Here is a 21,812-nt window from a genome sequence, read left to right on the forward strand (position 1 = left end):
ACTCCGCCAAGTAGTCAACATGCTATAAGTATCGGCCGCTGCATCTTGTTGCTGATATTCAGACCAGACAAAGCAGCAGACATCCCTAGACATCACACAGCCACCACCTCGCAAAAGACCCAACTACGCAATAATGAAGGTCCTCGCCCTCCTCCTCTCGACCATCGCTCTGGCAAGCGCCCAGGGACAACTTTACTGCAACAGAGACACAGCTGGCAACGGCGAATGCGAGAAGATAACCCCTCCCAGGCACACTTTCTGCGTAAGTCAACACCATCTGTTCGCACCAGGCCCGAGAACTGCTATTAATCACATGCGATCTAGTGCATTCGTGGCTCATCAAGCTTCGGCGAGTACACGCATAAGAAGGTTTCCACGACTATCGGCAATGATCCGAACGGCTCGAGCTTCTGTGGCAAGCCAATTCCTGAGGAGGGCCCGGACATCAAAGAGGGCACGATTTACTGCGCGCACTAGATGTTTCTCCATCGAACCAATGTATTGTTCTTTGCAAGCAGTCCTGTCACCCTCCCACTCGCCTCAATCCCAATTCGCGAGGCTAAGAAGCTCCCATACTGTTACCGTCTGGACCTTGGTCTTGTGATCTTTGTCCTGGACAGCGAAGTGCTCTTGGCTAACTGACACGCGTATCTAGCGCCACAATTGATTAGGAGGCTTCCTGCGTCGACCCTGTAACCTAGTTCATGGTACATAAAACGCCTTCCCCCACAAAATACAAGACGAAGTGCCTCTTCTCACCGGCAGACCTTCCAATGATGTCGAGGCTGACGTCGTAGTCTACCGAAAGTCTATTTCATCCTCTCGAGCGCGGAGATGCCATCGTATCAACCGTCTATACCTCAGCAATAGCCGGCACGACCGACGATCCAGAGCTTGGCCCTTGCATATTGACACGATGGCGTCCTTTATGCACTTCTCGCATCTCCACAGTCTCAGGCAGCCCAGCAGTACTACCCACGACCCTCCTGGAACAGTATTGCCACGACAGAAATAAGCCACGAAGCCACCACAATGGGCGACCTGAACACCACAAACACCCCACCCAAAACCGCCATCGACCTCCTCTCCCAGCCCCTCACCCTCCCTTGTGGTCTCACCCTTCCCAACCGCCTCGTAAAATGCCCCATGCAAGAAACTCTCGCCGAACCCCCCAACTTCGAACCCCCAATCTCCAAGTTCCAGAATCTCTACAAAATCTGGTCTGAATCGCAGTACGGTCTACTCATCACCGGACAGGTGCAGGTCGATATCCGGTATTTCAGCATCGCTGGTGATGTCTGCACTCACCCTGGTAGTACATTCGGTCAGGTATTAGATACATGGAAGGAGTGGGCAAGCATAGCTCAGAAGAACGGGACGCCTTGTATCGTGCAATTAGCGCATCCGGGGAGGATGAGTCCCGCTGGAGCTGGGAATAGAGAGGCTGGTGAGCCGCCGCTTTGTCCCAGTAGTGTGCCGGTGAAGCTGGGCGATGGGTGGTTAGATAAGTTGGCGTTGGACAAAGTGCTTGGAACGCCGAAGGAGATGAGTCACGAAGATATCGATCAAGCGGTCGAGAACTTCGTGAGAGGCGCTGTGGTTGCGAGGGATGCTGGGTTCGCGGGGTGCCAGATCCATGGCGCGCACGGGTTCTTGGTCTCGCAGTTCTTGTCACCGCATACGAATCGGAGGACCGATGAGTATGGTGGGAGCTATGAGAAGCGGATGACGTTGCTGAAGAGGCTGGTCAGGGAGATCAGAGCGAGGTGTCCGCCACCGTATTGCCTTGGGGTGAAATTGAATAGTGCGGATTACATGTCAGGGAGCGAGGGCCTGCAGCAAGAGGAGGCGCTAGAGCAGATGAAGTGGCTGATCAACTGTGGCATGGTGGACTTCGTTGAGTTGAGCGGCGGAAATGCTGAGCAGAAGACTTCCGGACTACAGTCATCATTCGGCAAGAAGACGATGAGCTCGGCGCCGAGAAAGAGAGAGAGCACCAGGATAAGGGAAGCATTCTTCACAGACTTCGCAGAGAAAGTCCAAGCCCTCAACTCCCCAATTCCAATCCAACTCAGCGGAGGGTTCCGAAGCCGCACAGGAATGGCTGATGCCATAGAGAGTGGAGTCTGCGACATGGTCGGGTTAGGTCGTGCTGCTGTTCTCGAGCCAGAGCTACCGCGCAAAACTTTGCTGAATCCTGAAGTTGATGATGATACTGCTATCGGTATCTCGCATCAGATCCAAGGATTGTGGTTCACGAAGTTCGTGCCCACGAAGGTCATTGGAGGGAGACTGCCGATCCAATTCTTCTACTACAACATGCGAAGACTGGGGAATGGCATGATGAGCGATCCGAATGCTACGTTGCCGTTTATCTTCTTTCATAACCTGTGGCGTGGACTGAAAGCGTCTGTGCTTGCGTCCTTGCAGAGGCTCATGATGGTGAGAGCCGCGAGCTCGGGTCAGCCTTGACGAATGAACTGGCGAGCCACTGAGCTTTTGAGTATTCTGGGGTGTTGAAACAGACCACCAGTAGCATCACTACCTTCTCGCACTCGCAACCAGAATCTGGAGGAACATCAACATTGACAACATGAACACGCTCGACGTGATCGACATGGAGCGCCTTGCACGGCAGCTTCAGCAAGTACGGCTACAGCACGCCAGAATACCGCCAGCGACTAGCTTCTACGATCTGCCCGCCGAGATCAGGCTGGTCATTTATGAACTCGCCTATCGAGGCACTGAACTCCAGGTGCACCGAGAAGGCTGGAAGCATAAACGCCCCTCTCCAAATGTACCAATTCGCGGCGCACTTGTGCACCCAGGAGGCTGGAAGTACAGACGCCCCTTCCCAAATGTACCAATTCGAGGCGAACTTGAGACATACAGACGCCTACTCGTCGACAAGCAGTACTACAGCGAAGCAATTGTGCCGTTCTACAGAACAGCAGTCTGGCACTTCTCCGACCTGAAAAACCTCGAGACGTTCGTATCCTCAGCACCAAGCATTATTCGGGAAAATGTCCAGTCCGTCAACATGTTTGATGACTCTGACTCGTCCAATCAAATATGGACCGCCAGAGTTCGCAAAGACGACCTGCCACGCTTGGAGAACCTCACGATCCACTGGGAATTCCTTCCGTTTTGGCGATCCTGGATGAATCGTCCCGATGTAGGGAATTTACACCGAGTGTTCGAGGGCGATGACGGTATAACGAATCTGCTCGCCTTGAGAGGCTTGAGAACTTTCCAGTTGAAAGATACGGAGATTCACACGTGGTTCCACGATCTCATGGGAGGCATGTCTGACGACGAGCGGAGGGCGGTTTTCAGGGACCTTGAAGCCACGATTGCCAGGGTAGTGTGCCAGCGAGAAGAGGTGGATCAAGCAGAGCAAGCCAGTACAGTCTCCATGCTAGGTGATCGGAAGTATGCCAGGCGGAAGTAAATTAAGCCTTTGGCGAGTACAAGTTCAGGCACCCATCGCCGTCGCAAGATCCATTTCAAGAAACCGAAAAGCAGTGTGGGCATGATGAGAGATTGAGCTATACTGCAAAGATGGCAAGGGCGTGGAACCCAGATGGGATCGAGGCCATCGGCAAAGCCAAGATTCGAATATCTCGTGTCTCCACAGCTGCATTTTGGTGGTAGTGAGAGGCGTCAAAGTGTAGCCTTGGCCGAAGCGTGTCGTGTACGGCAGAGCAGCATGTAGGCACGATCGAAGGGAGATCCTGCGATGGCGAAACGTTCGTAGCTGATCCTGCATGTTGCAAGTGCCGGATCCTTTCACCTCGAAAGCGATGTCGACATACAGCCTTAGCATAACTTTTCGGATGCTCCATCAGAGAACGTACTTGGCGTCTGGAAGTTGAGCGAAGGCCCGTTGTGTTAGGCTAGAGCTACGGAGGCTGGCCACTCCGTCAAAAGCTTATGGTTCCAGATATGTTGACAGATGATGTCTTGGTTGCTGCCTTTTCACGATTACTGATCACGACGGGCATGACGGGGTTTGGCTCTTCTCCCCGAGTATGGCGCATTGGTATGCTGTGGCAGCCTCAACGCTTGCTCTTCTTATGACGGCTTCTGTTACCTAGCTGCCGATCACATCCCGATGTGCTGATGCTTTGGTACCGAGTCGGAAAGCTAGAAAGTCTAATGCGCTCGAAACCACTATAACGTACGGCGCTGCCAAGACTGGAAGTTGATGATGGGGTATGGCGTTGTGCGACCTTGGACTTGATGAAGAGATCGCCAATGAATATAAGCCGGGCTTCTACCGCATTCTGTGTGCTCCGACGAGCTCAATCCTTTACACGCCCATCGCATCAACATCTACATCTGCCCGCTACCAAGCCTCATCGCTACTTCCGCAGCATGGCGCAAGACATCTACACCAACGGAAGCCTCCAGCCAAAGAAAGTCAGCTTTCCAAGTGGCGACGGCCATGTTGTGGCCCATCTCTACCTCCCGCCACACCACAACAACTCCAAACGCTACCCAGGAGTCGCCATTGCCGGACCTTTCAGCACCGTCAAAGAGCAGGTAGGGGGAACGTACGCCAGCCAGCTAGCCCGGAAACACGACATCATCGCCCTTTCGATCGACTACCGCAATTATGGCGAAAGCAGTGGCAACAAACGCCAATACGAGGACCCAGCTTCGAAGAGTCAAGATCTTTCAGCAGCTGTATCATATCTCAACAAACGTCCTGATGTCTCAGGTGCAGGCCTTCTGGGCATCTGTACCTCAGGCGGCAACGTCCTATATGCCGCCGCGCAGGCCTCCCATGCCCAAGCCGTGGCGACAGTAGCCGGCTTCTTCACCGACTCTTCCGTGGCTACCATGCTATTCGGTGGCCAAGAAGGCATCGACAAACGTCTCGCAGCTGGTCGCGCGGCTCAGGAGAAATTCGACAGCACGGGCGAAATCGAGACGATTCGCGCATATCACAATACTGACTTGACAGCCGCGTCGGTCAGCTCCGCAGATTACTACATGGACAAGTCTCGTGGTGGCGGTGTAGCAGCGTGGAGGAATGCGTTCGCGGTTATGGCTCGGGAGAAATGGATCAAATTTGATCCTATCTCTCAGGCGGGAGAAGTCACGGCTCCTACGCTCATTGTGCATTCGGAAGGAGCTGCGTTTCCAGACCAGGCGAGGAAGGTCTATGAGGCCTTGAAGGGGGAGAAGGAGCTTGTGTGGGCCGAGGGAGGGCATTTCGACTTTTATGATGTTGAGTCGACGGTGAGCGAGGCCGCAGAGAGGGTTGCGAAGCATTTCCACAAGATGCTCCAGTGAGATGTACCCCGTGTTGATGCTGCGGAAGGTAATTCTGGTTCTTAATGCTATCGTGCATCTCCACTCAACATGCCAATCTTTGATCAGTCAAAATATATCCTCCACAACTCTCGAACGCCGACGTGAGCTGAATTTCATCGAGTGTGATGAGTGAGCGTATCGTCAATTAAAAGCAGATCGCCTTGCTCACACGAGGTGAGGAAAACACCCTTCGACCGTACAGCGAGTACGACAATGCTGTGCAGATGCACTCACTGGTCCACTCGCCTTCGAACTCGACGAACTCGATATTGGATCGATCACGTCTGGTCCAACTTCAATCCAGCCCAAGATCTGGGCACTTTTTGCAACTGGCTTTGATATTCTGCCACTGCGCGGTGAAGCTTCTAGATTATCAATCCGACATCTCGGGGCGGTGCGTGCTCGGAAGGATTTCCACGTGTCTGCACCAGATGAGCACAGGCCACTTTCAGGAGAGCTAGGGTTATAGCAACGACATGACGAATGACACGTTTCGGTCATCACGCTTCACGGCATCGTAGCACGTGCGTAGGGCCCAGGAAATTCGTCAAGAGACTTGGCTATAGTCTGCCATTGTTCCACAGACCGCAAGTAACAATGAATTGTCCGACATGCCAACCTCTTGCCTGGGACCTGTGGAGTCAACGTTCGCACTTTGCTCTGTCAACAACATTAATATGTACAAGACATAAGACAGCTATCTCAAGCGTGCAGTGTACTCTCGCAAAACGTGCCAAGTCACCTAGAGCAAGCCTTTCCCACCGTATTGGGCGTTGTGGCGTATCAGCTCAGAAGCTGGAAGCCGGCTTCTGGAAACCTTACATCTGGAGTCTTGACCACATCAGTAAGTGAAAGATTCATGGCTTCCACTTTCTGGCAGAGGCGTAGAAACATATTCCTTTCGTTGCCTTTTTAAGAAGTGGGCAAGGCCAGCACCAATTCGTTTCCTGAGCATTGTCAACATTCGCAGCATGTACTCCTTGATTCTCCTCCTGCTGAGCGCTCTCGAACTCACTGCAGCCATATCGTCCCACCGCTCAGTCTGCGAACGCGATCCGTACCGCAAGATTGTTCCCCTCTCGAAATATGCTCCCGCATTGGAGTACTGCTCCAAGAAGTTCCCTTCCAAAACGGTGACCGTCACAGTGACTGTTACAAAAAATGGATACAAACACGTTGCAATTGCGGAGCCTGGACAGCAGCCTGCATATGGTGGACCTGAAAAGGCCTTCTGGTCACTGAAAAACAACGGCTGTGCTTTTGCTCAGACTGGATGTAGCTGTATTCAGACGACGAAGACTGTCAAGTACACCAAGACAGTGAAGCCAAAGACGAGCTGTGCTACGTCGAAGCGTAGCAGCAGTACCAGTGCGACTACGAGCACGAGTTCGAGCACAGTAAGTTCTGAGATCAGTCTCGATGTCGTCCTTTTCATGGGCATGACTGACTCGTTAGACTGCCAGTACAGCAACGAGCACAGTAAGCTTGCACATTTTGCTAGCCAGTCCACAAAGGCATCTCAAGCTCTCTGGCCAGCATATGCTGATTGCTTGCAGACAACGTCAAGCACCACCTCGAGCACCACGACTAGTACCACGACTTCAACTACGGCACGTATGCTCACCCAACATTTGTTCTAGACTAACGATCGTCTCTGAACAGCCCAGCACAACAGCTTCACCGACTGGGCCATGCCCCAACGGCGCGGCATTCGCAAATACCATCAGAGCTAGTTTCCGCGAATTTGGTATCTGTACATCGGCAGAACTCGTCGGTATGTCAGCACTTCGTACAGCCTGTCTGCTTGAGCAACCACTTCCGTGCATCGATTGGTAGATTCGCACTGACACATTCTTTTTCCTAACCACAGACCCTCCCGTGACTAGAGAAGAGCGTAATGGCATTCGGTTCCGTGACAGCGCACAACAAGGTTGCGCGGAGACCTGCGACACGAGTAGGTGTGCCGCCGTCCAGTACGATCCAACCGATAATCAGGACCCTATCACGTGTCTGTGGTTCGGAGAGGGCAGCACAGGTTACACGCTTGCTGCCAATCCGACAGCGGGAGTAGCGATTCCACTGGTACCCGTGTAGTGGACGGAACATGCAGAAAAGATTCGTCCAAGCACACCATTCCAGAAAGCTGCAGGATCTCAGACGGTTGTATGTGTTTACACTGCTGGTACAAGCTTCCAGTACCTTCGCGATTGCTATTTCGTTGGCGGACAGGGCCGCTATCAAGAGAGGTCGAAGCCTACGTGGTCGCAGGACGACAAACTGGAAATGGCAAGGACAATCCGGACTTCCACTGGGCAGAGACTCTATATTCTTCGTCGAATCCTTTCATCTTCTTCGTCGATCCGATCAGCGAGGCCTCCCTGTGCTCCAGAGAGGCCGCCTTCCGTGGTGAGAAATCTGCGTGACGCATTCCTGGAGAGCGGTAGGGCTAGTTTGCTGCAGTGGATAGGTGACTCGAAACACCCCCTTGCCTTGTGCCTCACGGATCATCTTACTTGCGCTCCCTTCGGCGAGTAGGTCCAGCGGATCCGGCCTCAACAGCGCAATCATCTCTGCTAGATGTGCTCGACTTCTGTAGAGATGCACTTATGCATCGTGGCCGGCAAAAAAAGGCTCGCCCTCGAGAACATCCCAGACCTGCACATAACATGCGTTAGATAATTCAGAGCCAAACTTTATATTTACCATGCATCCAGCATTCCAGATATCAACCTCATATGACTGGAGGGCTCGGAGGATGACCTCGAGCGCACGGTATATATCTGGTTGTATGTCTTCCCTGTGGCCAGCGTCACCTGGCATCGCAGAGCAAAAGTTAAAAATCACAGGCGCTCCTCATTTTTTGGCGGGCTCAAGTTTCGAGAGGTACAGGTTGTGCGGTCGTCCAAGACCTTTCTTAGGCTATTATTCCGTAGCTCAAGTTCTTGTATGTTCCAAAGACGCTGTCGCCTTGGATGCCAAACGTGATGTGGTCAGCTCTGATTTGTGGGAACTATCTCGTCAGCGTCAATCATTGACGCTCTGCGCATGGCTGACTGTTGCTAACGTGCGTAAATGACACGATTTTCGCTGTGCAGGAGACCAAGCGCGAGGGAACGTCCTCGCAGCGTGAGTTCCAGAACTGGCACTGGGAGTTTGCCGATGGAATTCCGACTCCGTCTACTGCGGAGGCGGGTGCGCGAGGCAGCGGTGCTGGCCATTTGGCGCTTTGAGGTCAAACGTATTTGATAGCTGCCGTACAGCGTCACGGTCAACGTGGGCTTGTGAGCGTGTCTGTAGGCCTTTGCAGATGTTGATCTCGTTGTCCAAGTGGTCACCAAGAGAAGAAGGGGTGATGCACAGATCCAGCGCGACATGTTGCTAGACCCTGCACAGGCATCAGTCAGAGGTGGGATTTTTGTCCATGGACAGCTGTATTTCATATCTTCTATGAGCAATACCATCCAGGAGACACCATAGTCCAGCTTTCCGACTAGAATAGCGGTTCCGCAACGTCTTTTCAATATTGGCCGGATAGTGTGAGCATACATAGTCTAACGTCTCTTCCTATACCCGGTTGGAGGGTGCGATACCAGAGATGACTGTTCGTCAACAGACGACGGGCTTCCAGGCTCTGGCGACTGAAGGATGTTGTTGGTTGTAGAAGGAACGAGGAAGTGAGGTCAAAGCCCGCTAAGGAAGCCTTCGGGGCCGGAGCTTCGTGCCTTCCCGCTTCCAGCTGAATGTACCAGGCCAGATCCCCACAGCAGATCCAGATCCAGATCCAGATCTAGCCATGAACTACCTCAAGAAGTTCAAGAAAGATAAAGACAAGACCCCCGACGAAAGTACCACCCGAGAGCTGTCACCTGAGGATGTACCCAATGATGACGAGAAGAAAAAGGATGCCAAGGCGAAAGACTCCATGACGGACAAAGCCATGACCTTCATGAAGCCCTACCTCAAGCAAGCCCAATCTTGGACAGCGAATCAAGCCAGTGATGCGAAGCTGGAATTGCAAAAGGCCGCGGGTCTTGGCGCGAGACCTGATGTGCTGCCGCAAGGCGAAGCGTTGGTAGTCGGGGAGCCAAGAACTGTAGAATTGGGGTGGCACCCCGTAGCAGGGGCGACGGGCAAGTGGTTTGCCGAGAAGACAATTATCGGAGCCAAAATCTCGCAGAAAATTGGCAAGTACCCTGATCCAACGCAGCATTGGGCTGTGATTGTGGGAGACTATGTTCACCAGCTTTGGATGGTAGGGTTCAACCAGTATCAGAAGCTGGACCACCAAAAATGCAAGAGGCTAACGCGGAATACAGGACGAAAATCTCGACATCATATACATCAACGAACCCCTCAAACGAGAAGACTGGACCTTATACGAAGTAGGCAAGACACGCTTCAACGATCAAGCGCTCGGCGAAGCCAGTCGGATGACGATCCACAACATGTGAGTTCTCCCTCCCAACATGGACTACATCCCAGCACCATCCCCCCACAAAAGTCTCACAAATATATCCAGGCGAGCAAAACGACCCGCCTACAACCTTATCAGCAACAACTGCCAAAACTTCGCCGTCGAACTCCTCAAAGCCATCCAAGTCGGCTCAGGCCACGAGTTCGGCACCACATTCGCTATCTACCAGCGTGCCACTGGCAAAGGCGCCATCCGAGATCTGTTCGCCGAGAAGCCGGAAGGTGAGACAGCGGCACAGAAGCAGGATGAGGATGGGATTCCCGGGCCGCCTCGGAGACAGGATACGGCGACTATTGCGCAACAGATTATGGATGAGAAGACGACCAAGCTGGATCATGATGGTGGGTGAGGTGAGCAGTTCTTGTAGATTTTTTTGTTGACTATGACAATGAATCACGTGAGAAATATAGAGGGATGGCTCATTGGACCGGTGGCACGATCCGAAGTTCATAATAGTTCATTGCGTTCCAAGATATTCCTATCTGCGTACAGCTGTGAACCTCAGCGATTACTCCACATCCCAATCGACGCGCTATCGAATGCAATACAGACAGAGTACAGTTCTCGCAGTCAGCCTTCGCCCTGTGCAAAGAATTGTCATGAAAGTATGTTCAACGAAGCAAAGTCACCGCCCTCCCGACAAACAGAATTCGAAAGCACCCGGGTATAGTCCGCCACTCATTGCTCTTGCTCCCTCCCACACCATGCCCTCAACTCCAGAATATTGCTATAGTGCCATTAATGTAAAGTCATGCAGGTAAGGATGCAGGCACGCTAGAACCACCAATGTTCTGTGAAGACTGCCTAAGTCCGCACTGGTTGCTCAGTGGTCTGCACTGACGCTGCTGGTGGAGGTTGTGTCGATGGTTCAGATCCAGCATTACTCATATCGACACCTTTCTTGACCTCAGCCTCGCTGTGGGGGAGTTCCAAGGTAGAGCTGTCGAAGCCAGTTGCGGGTACGTTGGCTTCAGGTTCAGCCGGCATGGAACCCTTGTCGTTCGCGCCGTCCAAGGTGGGCAGGCCGTCGTCTTGATCATGAACGAGGTCCGCAAAGACGCTTTCGATGTTAGCACCAACGCTGTGCTGACTGCCCCCAAAACCAGGACTGTTGATCCCCGCTGTTGTCGTGAAGCTTTGATCTGGTGGATTGCTGATTGTCGGTTGCTTCGGCGAGTCAAACATACCCGAAGGCATGCCAGATGGTATCGCACCCGACATCAGAGGACTTGTCACGCCACTGCCCTTTGATTTCTCCTCCACGCCTGACGTTGCTGGCGAGCCAAACATGTTGTCAGGGCCAGAGTCGAAGATGTGATTACCAAAGTGCGGAGGAGGTGGTGAAGTGCCTGGCGGAGCGTAGCCAGTGAAGTTTGCTGGAGAGCCAAGTCGAGGTTGCTGGGGTGCCGATGTAGAAGACCCTTCGCCGTTGGAAGTCGAGAACATTGGCGATTGACCAAAGGCAGAGGAGACCATGTTCATGCGCTCTTGGGGCGTCTCATAGCCAAGACCAGGAGTGTGCGAGGCCGGCGTTGGCAGTGCATTGACCTTTGTCTTGAATGCCTCAAGATCAGTCAGGAGGCTCCTATCCTCTTGACCCATCTCAATCAGCTCTAAGAGTGCCTTCATCTTGAGCAGCCTGTCGCGATTTGCGTGTGGCTCGGCAGCCAGGAAGTCATCTACCACATCGAAACGAGCCAATTTACCGAGGACTTGGACGGCCAAAGCTGTCAAGTGCTTCTTTCTTATCGGTTCTTGTGGTTGAGTCACAGGAGTGATGCCAGATGGGAAAGGCTGAGCCGATCCAGCCGAAGACGGCGGGAAGCCAGGTGTGACAGACCCAACCGGCGATGCACTTTCGTGGCCTGCTGGCTTCAAGGGCATAGGTCCACCTGGGCCCATGACCTCAGACATCTTGCGCTTCGCAACGTGAGGCTTGATCTTGTACTGTTGTGGCAGATCATCTGGGTTCGTGATTCCAAGTTGTGCCATAAGCTTCTGTTGCTTGGTTGGACGCGGCTTCCGCGTTGAGCCTGACTCCTGGACGAGTGGTGGTGCACTTGGTGTGACCTGCGCTAAACGATGAAGTGTCTGCCGGAAGTAGTTTGTCTCGGGCGCCAGCAAAATGTCCGCTCCTTCAACCTTGCGCAAGTAGAAGCGCAGGTAAGGAAGGTCGTCGGTGGTGGGCGGCATAACAGGATCGAGGTACGTCCTGACGAAGTCGCGGAAAGCTTGTCCATAATCGCACATGCTGGCCAACGTCTTCTCTTCTTCTGGCTGGAAAGGAAGAGTCTCAAGCTCGTCCTGCCAAGACTGCAGCTCCTCAAGCTTGGGGCGAGCAGCGTCGCGTGGAATCTTGACACGCCAGTCGCAGATCGGGCAGGTGTACTTATCATCCTCCTTCACCTTGCCACGCGCGATCTTCAAGCATTTGCCATGATACCACTCGTGACACAACTCGCACTCTATCATCATGCCAGCTTCGGACTTTCGGCAAATGCAGAAGACATCTCTGCTAGAATTGCTTCCTTCCGGTGGCGGCTCAGCGCCGTCTTCCGGTGTTGCTGCTCTACTAGAGGGCTCAATTGGACCTCGAGGTTTGTCAGTCAGGTCAAAACAAGCCTGGTTCCTGTTATCGACGGTCTGCATGTGTTGATGCAAGATGTGGAGAGGGGCGTTGGCCTTGCCAAAGAGCTTCTTTCCTCGCCTCATCCAATCTTCGTGTCGCTTCATCTCTTTCTCTAGATCGATTGTTCCATTGGGCTTGCTTTGTAGCTCGTCTAGGGCGTCCATGACATCCTTCACCTCTCGATAGTGTGGTCGGTTGCGGAACTCTGGGTCTTTGCTTCTCTCGAACAGTGACAGAATCTTATCCTGTATCTCGCGCTGCTTCTTGAGGATCGCATCGACTTGAGCGAGGGTTTCGGGGGTGACCGGCAAACTCGTCGCCTGTCGTGAAATTGCATCCAGCTGCTGATAGTGAACTTGCTCTACAGCCATCAACTCTTTCGCCTTTTGCTCCCACAGCTCACCCTGCGCTTTGTGCTCCCGGAAGAATGCAATGTCAGGGTTTGTGTCAGGAACGCCAATGTCGACACCAGACTGGATGAACTTCTCAATCTCAGACAAGGTCTGCTCTTGCTTTCCACTTTCGAGATTTGGACGCTTGGCCTTGGCTTCGTCATTCCAGCGTAGTCTCTTCAGAACTCTGTCGAGATTGTCGATCTCAGGGATGTCCACATGGAACTCACGCCCGCGCTCCGCAAGTTCCTCGAAGTCGGCTGTCGTTCTGGCGTGAATGTTGTGCAATGCGGCGTTTGCATCCTTCTGGAACGCCTCAATGCTGTCGGCGCGATCACGGAGTATCGTGATCTCGGCGCAGTCGAACCCAATCTTGTCAGCAGACTCGAGAAGATTCTTGATGTTCGACACCTTACGGAACTCCTTGTCACGTTCTTCGAGTTCGGCAGCTTTCGTTCCTTTACGCCACGCCTTCTCGTTCTTGCGCCGGTTGGTCTGCTTGCGGGTGATGTAGTTAGTGGCCTCCTCGACCCACTCATTGCACCGCTCCACGAAGCGTCGCAAATCCGGAAGTTGCGGTAGATCGTATTGAATCTTCTCGCCTTCTGTCATTAGTGTGCGCAGATGCTTTAACGATGGGCGAGGATTTTCGTCAAGCTCAGCATCTACTTTTGCAGCCCACGTCTCCGGGATGTTGGCCTTGTCAACGACTTTGCCAACAGTCTTCTTGAGCTGATCATCGGTCATGCGAACGGACACGATGTGCTCTCCAGCTTGTCCAGAGTATCGTTCGGATTCTAGTGCATCGCAGCACTCGAATTGGCCGGCGTGCAGTAAGCACACCCACTTCATAGTCTTCTGACATTGGTACCTCGACAGGTAGCAGTAGGCTTTGCAGAATGTGCAAATCACCTCGTCTTCTTCTGTCGTTGGATCGATGATTTCTGGTGCTGGTGCGTAGCGAGGTCCAGTGTATGGCTCTTCTGATGCGGCACCGCCTTCTGGAGTAGGACCTACGAAGAAATGCTGGCGTGCGGAAAGCTCATCCTCAAGCATACGCTCTAGGGCTGGCGCGAGCCACTTGCCTGTCCGAATGGTGTGGTCGCGCGTGGCGGCTGTTAACAAGAGCTCATCGTGGGAGAAACAGGGCTGTTTCCTGTAGTCTCTGAGCCGCTTGACACCCTCCTCGCCGAAGGGTTCCCAGTCGCTTGGCGCGAAGTTGACTGCCTCGTTGAAGTTGAAGCCATGATTGAAACCCGCATGGTACGCTCGGGGGAATGTGATCACGAATTGTCCCGCGTGCTGATCTGTCGCATAGACGTGAACTCCAGCTTTGCGCAGCTTCTCCGGCTTGGCGAGGGTGACGAGCTGAAATAGCAGGTCTGGCTGAGTCTCGAACAGCTCTGGCATGTCGTCTTTCAATGCTTGCTCGAATTTGTAGGAGTCCTCGCCTGGTATGCCGTACCACGTCTTGGTCTCTCCAAAGTGCTGGTAGTTGGCAGAATATGTGTAGTGGTCTTCATTGTGCCAGCAGAATGTGGAGAAGATCATGCCAACATAAAGCCAAGGCACAGTCATGCCCGAGACATCAGACTTGATGTGGCGGAAGAGCGACTCCTTGTCTAGCGGCAGGATGTTCAGATTCCACGGATCTGTCGAGTACGGATCGCGAGGATGCTTCTCAATGGTTGGGAAGCCGCTACCGTGTGTGGTGGAGTGGATGTCAGCGCCGTATTCTACCTCCGTCGAATCTGAAAGATCTTCAACGAGCCGCCAGAACTCTCGCTCCACGTCGTCTTCTTCAAGGTGACGCTTGCTCTCTGTGAACGGACTGAACTGGCGAGGCATGGTGTTGAAGTGATGATGCTTGAACTCGGTGGCCTTGCGCTGGAAGCCTGCCAACGAGTATACATCACCCTCTTCGAAGCCAAACTCATTCGTGCCAACGAGGCATCGAGGACAATGCCACTCATAATCCGGAGGCTGCTTGAGTGGGGGCTCCAAACAGTACATGTGGTAGGCGCAGTCGCAGCCCTCACACCGCAATCGCTTGTGTGGCTCGTCCAGCTTGCCACACGACTCGCATATCTCTCCTGGCTTGTAGTTGCCTCGCTCTCGGAGCTGCTCGATACGTGCTGCAGACATGCGCGAGTGATGCATGTTGCTGCCCGCAACAGTTGGTACGTCCTTGCGCAGGCGCTTACTCCTCCTGTTCATCATATCTACTTCCTCAGGCGTCAGCTCGCTGTGTTGTCGCTTCAATGCTGCCACGCCATTTGGGTGAGGCGCGATCGCCTGTTGGTTGGCATGCACTGGGGTGGAATCGAGCGAGCGTTGAGGTGTGGCACTATTCGACTGGTTGTAGCCATTGGCACTGTTGACTGAAGTAAAGGATGGTGTTGGCACGGGTGCATTAACAGGTGTGAAGCCTCCAGCGTTGACTGGGGTGAAACCACCGGTGCTGGCAGGTGGAGGCGGTGGCTGCGGAAACGGTGTCTGCTGTTGTATCGGCGTCTGCTGCGGTGTGGCTTGCTGTTGGTGAGGTGGCGGCTGTGGGCTGTGACCATTGACTGAGGCGTGGAGAGCAGCAGATGCGTGCAACGCCGGCGCATGAAGTTCTGGTGACGCTCCTGGTTGTTTCTTGGCCGGCGAAGGACCTGGTGAGGGTGTGTATGGGCCGCCGTTCATCATCTCCAACTGTTGATGGACGCCTGGCTTTGCGACTCTGAGATACTCCTCGTATGGTAACAGCCACTTCTGATAACTGTTCTTAAGAGACGTCGACAGAGACGACATGATTTTACCGCTGTAACCCAGATCTCGTCCAACCTCTGCCCATCTCTTACCTTTGCAGACTTGTTCGAAACCTCCCTTGCGTTCAACTGTCTTCTTCAGGCGATAAAGATCGAGTGGTCGTTTGTCAACACTGGGAAAACGGTTCAGGTTATGGCCGTTCTGCTTGTGGAATTTGGCCAGCTGGTCGAGATAGTCGTTGTTGACACGGTTGCCGCCTTCGACCGAGTTCAGCTCTTGACGTCGGGTGCGGAAATGGAAACGCTACATCAATGTCACGTCAGTCACCGTGCATTCAAACCTCTACCGATATCAAGAACATACCTCTGTGTTGATGGCAAAGTCTGGGTTCCAGCTGTCGGGCGGCACGACCTTCACGATGCCGTACTTGCTGCCTTCGGGTGCGATCTTCCGCATGTACTCCATAGGATCTCGAAACTCCTCCTCGGTCGGTCTGAAGGTCGGCGCTTGCGGGATGTTCAGCACGCGCGGTGTTGTTCGCTCGGGACTTCGTGGTCGCTGGCCTTTGCGCTCGACAGTATTGATATCCATCGGCTCCGCCCGCCTCGCACTAAGAGGTATCGCATGGTTGTTTCCTGATGGCGGACCGTTCAGCGTACCAGGAGCAGTGATCTTCTCTGGTTTGAGTGGTTTCGCCCCTGCAAGTAGCATGGCAATCGATGGTGTGGATGATGCAGCGACAGGCGACGGTCGTGGGCCGGCCATCATGGGCGGTACGGTAGGCGTGCCTCCAACGCTCGAAGGGACCACCATTGTCGTTGGGAGTGGCCACTGAGGCCCATGCAACGAGCCTGTCGATGTGTCGTCGGCTGCGTGAGGGGTGGTCGTTCGTTGTTGGTGGTGCAAGCGTTGCCTGCTGCGTGCGATTCGCTAGGTTATGCGATGAGGGCGGCGTATCGGGCCAGGCCGTTCGATGTCGTCTAACGTGGCATATCGGTGTACTGTCACGGGCAGTCGATGTCGATGACTGTCTCTCTGTCGGCGGTGTGTGGTGAGTGCGAGGAGATCGGGTGTCAGCCGTCGGCGGATGATGGCACGAGGAACAGCGAATCGATGTCGATGGCGTGGAGGGATGGATCCCTTCAGACGTGAGCCTCTTGGCTTGGCATAGTCCGACTTTGGAACCAGGGATTTCCTTTTATGCACCACAGAATGTCGTGTCACAGTTGTTGACGACGGCGGCAGGAGCGCAGCTGTATGCGCTTGGTATGCCGAGGACTAGCAATCACACTGTACAAGGCTGCCACAATGAAGCCATGTCGACCTGCATCCCTCATGAGGCGAGGTGCAAGATCCCGCAAGCACAGACACCCAAAAGTGGAGTCCCGGGAGGTGTAGTCGTTGCAGCGAATCACAATCCCTGCTGCCATTTGGAAGTCGAGACTCCCTCACGCCATCAACCACAACACCACCGGCAGCGAGCACTTCATCACGCGACCTTCTGCCATGGAGAAGGGCATCGCGCCGATACCAGCCCTCTACGCCTGCTATCTCTTGAGGTCCATCGCAAGGCATTCGTCCTTGTACATTGGCAGCACGCCGCACCCACCACGACGTCTCAAACAACACAACGGAGATGCTGGTGGAGGCGCGAAACGTACGTCGAAAGACTCGCTCAGGCCGTGGGAGATGACTTGTCTTGTCACGGGCTTTCCGAGTAAGATTGCGGCTCTTCAGTTCGAGTAAGTATCTTCCAGCACCACTCACTTCACAGCATGACTTTATCGGTGCTCAAATATGTTGCCTGCGCTTTTTCGGGATAGTATGCTTCCTAAAGACCTTCTCTCGTCATTCGTTAATGCTGACGCGGAGTAGATGGGCATGGCAAAATCCAAACTTGACTCGCCACATTGCACCGGACGATCGCATAACGCAGACCAAGATGACTTCACGCATATCACCCAAGACAGGCCGCGTGCGGAAACGTTCAGCGCGACCGCGTCTGTCTTTGACGGATCGGCTGGCAAATCTGCATCTCCTGCTCAGAGCAAACAGCTTTGAAAGGTGGCCGCTAAAATTGACGTTCTATGCCGAGGATGTGCATCGAGTCTGGACTAAGCTGCCTGGTGTGAGCGTCGAGAGACTGCGCACTGGGATTGACGTTGTTATGGATGAAAGTAGTCGAGGCCTGCCAACTGCGCCAAAAGCGGATGATCCTGCTTTGCCTGCTACTGCGGTAGGGATTCAAGCTGTGGATGTTGGCTACTCGAGCTTCAAGCCACAACTTGAGAAGAGCCAGGTCCTTTTCTCTGGAGAAACCAGTCACGACTGCGCGGTTTGTAACAAGGCGGTTCCATCCTCGGGCGCGGTAACTTTGATATGCCCAGACGCGGCATGTAACGCCACTACGCACATTCAGTGTCTATCAATTCGCTTCCTCCAAACTACAAATTACAAGGACGCGATGGTGCCCACACATGGACACTGCCCGAGCTGCGGTACTAAGCTGCAATGGGTGGATCTCGTCAAGGAGCTGACACTGAGGATGCGCGGCGAGAAAGAAGTCAAAGCACTGTTCAAGCCGAAGCGAGCGAGGAAAGGCACTGTGGCGAAGTCAGCATCTGTCGTCGATGAGTCTTCTGCTGAAGACGATGATCCGCTGGACATGGTGCTTGACGAAGAGGACGATCACTTCCACGAGCTGCCGGAGAGCAGCGACGATGAGGCGCCGAGGATAAGAAGCGATCCAAGTCCTGGCCATACCGCTTTCAAGCGACCAAAGCCATTCACAACGTTCTCGGAGCCAGTCATTGATGATAGCGATCCGGATGAGGTTGAACTCCTCTAACGATGCGATGGCTTACAGTCGTGCACGTGTACCATTGCGAACACGAGAGCCGACCCCAGGCATGAAATTACGATACCCACAGAGCGATGTATTCCAGCGAAAGATGCAGAGGCAGGCCCTCTCTTCGTCCAAAATCACCAGGTTATCCTCCTCTCACGATCCATCACCATCACAGCTTCGCCTTCTCGACAGAGCCAGAAAATCTATAACCCACATCCCCAAACTTGTCCGCCGCAAAGCAATAGAACCACTCCAAATCCCCTTGCCCGACGTTCCGGATCCCGTGCTCAGCATTGCCGGGTATGAACACTGCATCCCCTTTCTCTACCCTTCTCTCGTCCCCGTCAACTCTCACAAGCCCTTCGCCCTTGAGGATTAGGTACATTTCCGCTTGCTCGTGGCGGTGATGGGCCAGGTAGCCAGAGTCTGCTGGGCAAGTCGCGATTCCAGCTGTAAGGGAGTCTGAGGGCGTGAGATCGGAGGAGAGTGGAGTCTTCCAACTGACGATGCCGTTGGATGTGTTTGGGAAGGACTCAAGGGGTTGGGACTTGATGGCGCAGGCCGGGATGAAGACTGGGGATGTCTTTGTAGGTGGAGAGTGCGGCATTGTTGCTTCTAAACTTGTGACTTTCCGAAATGCCAAGTCTCAATCTCGGTCTTCGTCTGGCCACGAACGCCAGATTCGAGAGGTTCTTTGAATGGTGGCAAGCTTGTCAATATCCCTCCTCTGACATGGACATTTTCACCAGATTTGTCCAACCTGTCCCATGATGCGGCGATTGCATCATGCTACATACGATACGGGGATGAGCGGCGATACTTGTAGTCTACTGTCATAGCACAGTACAATTCGGTACAATTGCTAGGACAGTACTGCACGTTCCAGGCACAGGTCGTTGGAGCATGTGGGTTTTGTCGCCTCAGGCAGCTAGTGTTGAGGTAGTGTGCGAGTAAAAGTCATGGGACGACGGTAACATGCTCATTTCGCTCTCTGGTGCTCTGCATTTCATAGTGTGGCTTCTTCTTATATCTCTCGGTATTCGTGCTTACTCTCGGCGCGTCGGTGGCCGAGCTTGTTGTACAGTATTGAAACAATGCTTCGTACCAAGCTTTCAAACGTGAACTCGGTCAAGATCATACGACACGGCCTCGGCAATCACTTCCACGGATGCAGCATAGATTACTGAGTCACAACATCGACGAAAAGCAACATAGAACGTCCCCAAGCACGTTCATAACGAAGAGAGCATCTCCTCATCACAGGGTTGAGAAGCACTGCTGATGATGGTGTAGATTCCAGCGACTGGGATATTTTCGAAGTATTCTCCTCGGCGGCTTCTCCTCGACCGAAATGTAAGACGACCACCCCATCAGTGGACTCTCGTGCCGTGACTGCTACTGAACAAAGACACAATCAATGGCGGAAGTACCAAGAAGGCTCCTCATTGACGAGCTCCCTTCGAGGAACATCCCACTCACTAGTCACAATCTACTCACTCCCCCCTCCCCCTGCCTCTCCACCCACTCCCCACAAATCCCCCACAAATCCCTCACCGAATACCCCTCAAACACCTCCCTCCACCTCCTCACCCCGAAATCCGTCAACAACATATCCGCATACGGAACCGCATCATACACAAACTCCGGATACCACTGCGAAAACCCCCACGGATACCGCCACTTCCCAAACCTACTCGTAAGTGCCGTGTCCCAGTGGACGTTCTGCTCCTCGATGTCCAGCTTGTCGTTGAGGTACGCGAAGGCCCAGAGAGCCTGGGTTTCGGCGAGGACGAGGTTGGAGGTGCAGTGGACCATTTTGAGGAAGCAGAGGGAGCGGTCGCCGGAGGCTGTGAGGCCGGGTGGGGCGACGCCGCGGTAGAGGCGCATTGGGGTGATGGGTTGGGTGAAGAGGAGCTTTTTGGTGGGTGGGGTCTTTAGGCGTGGGAATTGGTGGAGGATATGGGAGTCTGCTTTTTGATCGAGGTCGTTCCAGAATTTGTGGTTTTCGAGGGAGTAGTTCGTGCTTGGGATGCCGATTGATGCGTCGATGCCGTCAGATTTCCATGTGATTGTGGGTGTGAGTTGCCAGCCTGTGATCTGGACGACGGCGTCTGTGTGGCGTGTTGTACCGTCGTCTTAGTTCACCTTGCCGCCTTGCGATAGGGAAATGTCGTTGTGATGGATCGTGACCTGGCCGGAACGGAGGAGGTCGTGCACGTCGGTGTTGTAGTTCAAGATGCCGACTCGCGCCGTCCAGAACAGATCACATCACATTAGCTGGTAAATTGAATAAGCTAGGAGCTTTGGCACATACCTCTCCCACGGCTCCAGGTGCTTTAAACTCTGCCCCTTCCTATACCCATTACCATCAACCGTATCCACCCGAATCTTCTCCCACAGGCTGTCTGTCAACCACCTACCCACTCTAGTCCTTGCCAGAAACGCTCGTATCCAGCCAAAGCCGTCAAAATCGCCCCAGATGCAAGGACTGAACTATGTGAAGAACCTCATACACACAATGTGCTCAAGCATCACCGTCCACGGACCCATCTTGATCCAAGGCGGTGACTTCCACACTGCTCCTCCACCGGATTTGCAAATGACCCAGTCTACCTTTTTGCCATGCCCGGCAAACATGTATACTGCATCGTAGCCAATCTTGCTTGCACCAACTACCGTCACGGAGGTGACATTGGGGTCACTCGCGAGTGTTCCTCCCTTCTTTCGCAATTCCCCGTAATTGAAGACGGGCCTGTCGAAGTCCGCGGCGCCTGTGAGGTTCACCGGGTTGGGTTTAGATGCAAGGCCGTCACACATGATCAGCTTGCGACTTCGATACGTCCTGTTCTGCCGGTCTGCGGCCCCAGTCGTCCGTAATTCCCAGCCATGTCGAGCTTCTCGATCTCGTTGACCTGCGTCAAGAATTCGATCTTGTTGAAGATATCAAAGTGGGTAGCATAGTCCGTGAGGTAGTGATACATGGCAGCACCCGGAATATGCCATCCTCCTCACACATTGTAGACTTTCGGGTCCATGGGGAAGTCGGAGTACTCATGTGCCGTAAAGATTGTTGGTCTTGAGGCCTTTGTATAAGTTTTCTTCAGCCCAGACTCCACCAAGAGTTGCACGCTGATGTTGTTAGTAAATGACCCTATTAATGCTGGAATGCACCAACAGCTTCCAAAACAATGACATGGCTCTCAGGCGCAAGCTCCCAGTAGGTCTTCGCTGCACATAGTTTACCGATGCCTGGTTATCATTAGCTTTGTTGATGAATGTGCCATTTTTGACTATGCCGGCTTTAATGACGATGAGGTCTGCTATTTTATGCTTTTCGTTTATGACGTTTTGCCAATATGGTTGCTTTGCGCCTTGTGGCCTTCACGGTGCAAT

The 21,812-nt window shown here is 53.5% G+C and overlaps 11 protein-coding genes across 11 annotated transcripts; 7 read left to right on the plus strand and 4 right to left on the minus strand.

Moving 5' to 3' along the window:
• Window positions 1-133: 133 nt before the first annotated feature.
• On the plus strand, window positions 134-477 carry CLAFUR5_07513 (Ecp9-6; the record flags this gene model as incomplete). Its single annotated transcript, XM_047906661.1, has 2 exons — window positions 134-262; window positions 325-477. 2 exons carry the CDS (start codon window positions 134-136, stop codon window positions 475-477), a joined length of 282 nt encoding a protein of 93 aa, XP_047762777.1.
• Window positions 478-1,032: 555 nt separating this feature from the next.
• On the plus strand, window positions 1,033-2,472 carry CLAFUR5_07514 (NADH-dependent flavin oxidoreductase iccG; the record flags this gene model as incomplete). The annotated part of the gene is made up of 1 exon (XM_047906662.1): window positions 1,033-2,472. The coding sequence occupies one exon, from the start codon at window positions 1,033-1,035 to the stop codon at window positions 2,470-2,472; it is 1,440 nt and encodes a 479-aa protein (XP_047762774.1).
• Window positions 2,473-2,593: 121 nt separating this feature from the next.
• CLAFUR5_07515 (uncharacterized protein) lies at window positions 2,594-3,451 on the plus strand (the record flags this gene model as incomplete). The annotated part of the gene is made up of 1 exon (XM_047906663.1): window positions 2,594-3,451. One exon carries the CDS (start codon window positions 2,594-2,596, stop codon window positions 3,449-3,451), a length of 858 nt encoding a protein of 285 aa, XP_047762773.1.
• Window positions 3,452-4,257: 806 nt separating this feature from the next.
• Window positions 4,258-5,301, plus strand: CLAFUR5_07516 (uncharacterized protein; the record flags this gene model as incomplete). The annotated part of the gene is made up of 1 exon (XM_047906664.1): window positions 4,258-5,301. One exon carries the CDS (start codon window positions 4,258-4,260, stop codon window positions 5,299-5,301), a length of 1,044 nt encoding a protein of 347 aa, XP_047762822.1.
• A 992-nt stretch (window positions 5,302-6,293) lies between these two features.
• Window positions 6,294-7,416, plus strand: CLAFUR5_07517 (uncharacterized protein; the record flags this gene model as incomplete). Its single annotated transcript, XM_047906665.1, has 3 exons — window positions 6,294-6,597; window positions 6,998-7,096; window positions 7,193-7,416. The coding sequence occupies 3 exons, from the start codon at window positions 6,294-6,296 to the stop codon at window positions 7,414-7,416; spliced, it is 627 nt and encodes a 208-aa protein (XP_047762990.1).
• Window positions 7,417-9,115: 1,699 nt separating this feature from the next.
• On the plus strand, window positions 9,116-10,145 carry CLAFUR5_07518 (uncharacterized protein; the record flags this gene model as incomplete). Its single annotated transcript, XM_047906666.1, has 3 exons — window positions 9,116-9,574; window positions 9,639-9,769; window positions 9,842-10,145. The coding sequence occupies 3 exons, from the start codon at window positions 9,116-9,118 to the stop codon at window positions 10,143-10,145; spliced, it is 894 nt and encodes a 297-aa protein (XP_047762824.1).
• Window positions 10,146-10,600: 455 nt separating this feature from the next.
• Window positions 10,601-16,384, minus strand: CLAFUR5_07519 (Lid2 complex component lid2; the record flags this gene model as incomplete). The annotated part of the gene is made up of 2 exons (XM_047906667.1): window positions 10,601-15,874; window positions 15,935-16,384. 2 exons carry the CDS (start codon window positions 16,382-16,384, stop codon window positions 10,601-10,603), a joined length of 5,724 nt encoding a protein of 1,907 aa, XP_047762823.1.
• Window positions 16,385-17,077: 693 nt separating this feature from the next.
• On the plus strand, window positions 17,078-18,419 carry CLAFUR5_07520 (Structure-specific endonuclease subunit SLX1; the record flags this gene model as incomplete). Its single annotated transcript, XM_047906668.1, has 2 exons — window positions 17,078-17,313; window positions 17,447-18,419. 2 exons carry the CDS (start codon window positions 17,078-17,080, stop codon window positions 18,417-18,419), a joined length of 1,209 nt encoding a protein of 402 aa, XP_047763403.1.
• Window positions 18,420-18,588: 169 nt separating this feature from the next.
• Window positions 18,589-19,026, minus strand: CLAFUR5_07521 (Dimethylsulfonioproprionate lyase DddW; the record flags this gene model as incomplete). Its single annotated transcript, XM_047906669.1, has 1 exon — window positions 18,589-19,026. The coding sequence occupies one exon, from the start codon at window positions 19,024-19,026 to the stop codon at window positions 18,589-18,591; it is 438 nt and encodes a 145-aa protein (XP_047763064.1).
• An 875-nt stretch (window positions 19,027-19,901) lies between these two features.
• On the minus strand, window positions 19,902-21,236 carry CLAFUR5_07522 (FAD-dependent monooxygenase DEP4; the record flags this gene model as incomplete). Its single annotated transcript, XM_047906670.1, has 4 exons — window positions 19,902-20,530; window positions 20,565-20,662; window positions 20,734-20,912; window positions 20,937-21,236. 4 exons carry the CDS (start codon window positions 21,234-21,236, stop codon window positions 19,902-19,904), a joined length of 1,206 nt encoding a protein of 401 aa, XP_047763404.1.
• A 191-nt stretch (window positions 21,237-21,427) lies between these two features.
• Window positions 21,428-21,797, minus strand: CLAFUR5_07523 (uncharacterized protein; the record flags this gene model as incomplete). Its single annotated transcript, XM_047906671.1, has 2 exons — window positions 21,428-21,548; window positions 21,595-21,797. Coding segments are annotated over 2 exons (324 nt in total), but the record flags the coding sequence as incomplete, so codon positions are not given.
• Window positions 21,798-21,812: the final 15 nt, after the last annotated feature.

This window comes from Fulvia fulva, chromosome 6, assembly GCF_020509005.1.
Source record: "Fulvia fulva chromosome 6, complete sequence".
Taxonomy (NCBI): domain Eukaryota; kingdom Fungi; phylum Ascomycota; class Dothideomycetes; order Mycosphaerellales; family Mycosphaerellaceae; genus Fulvia; species Fulvia fulva.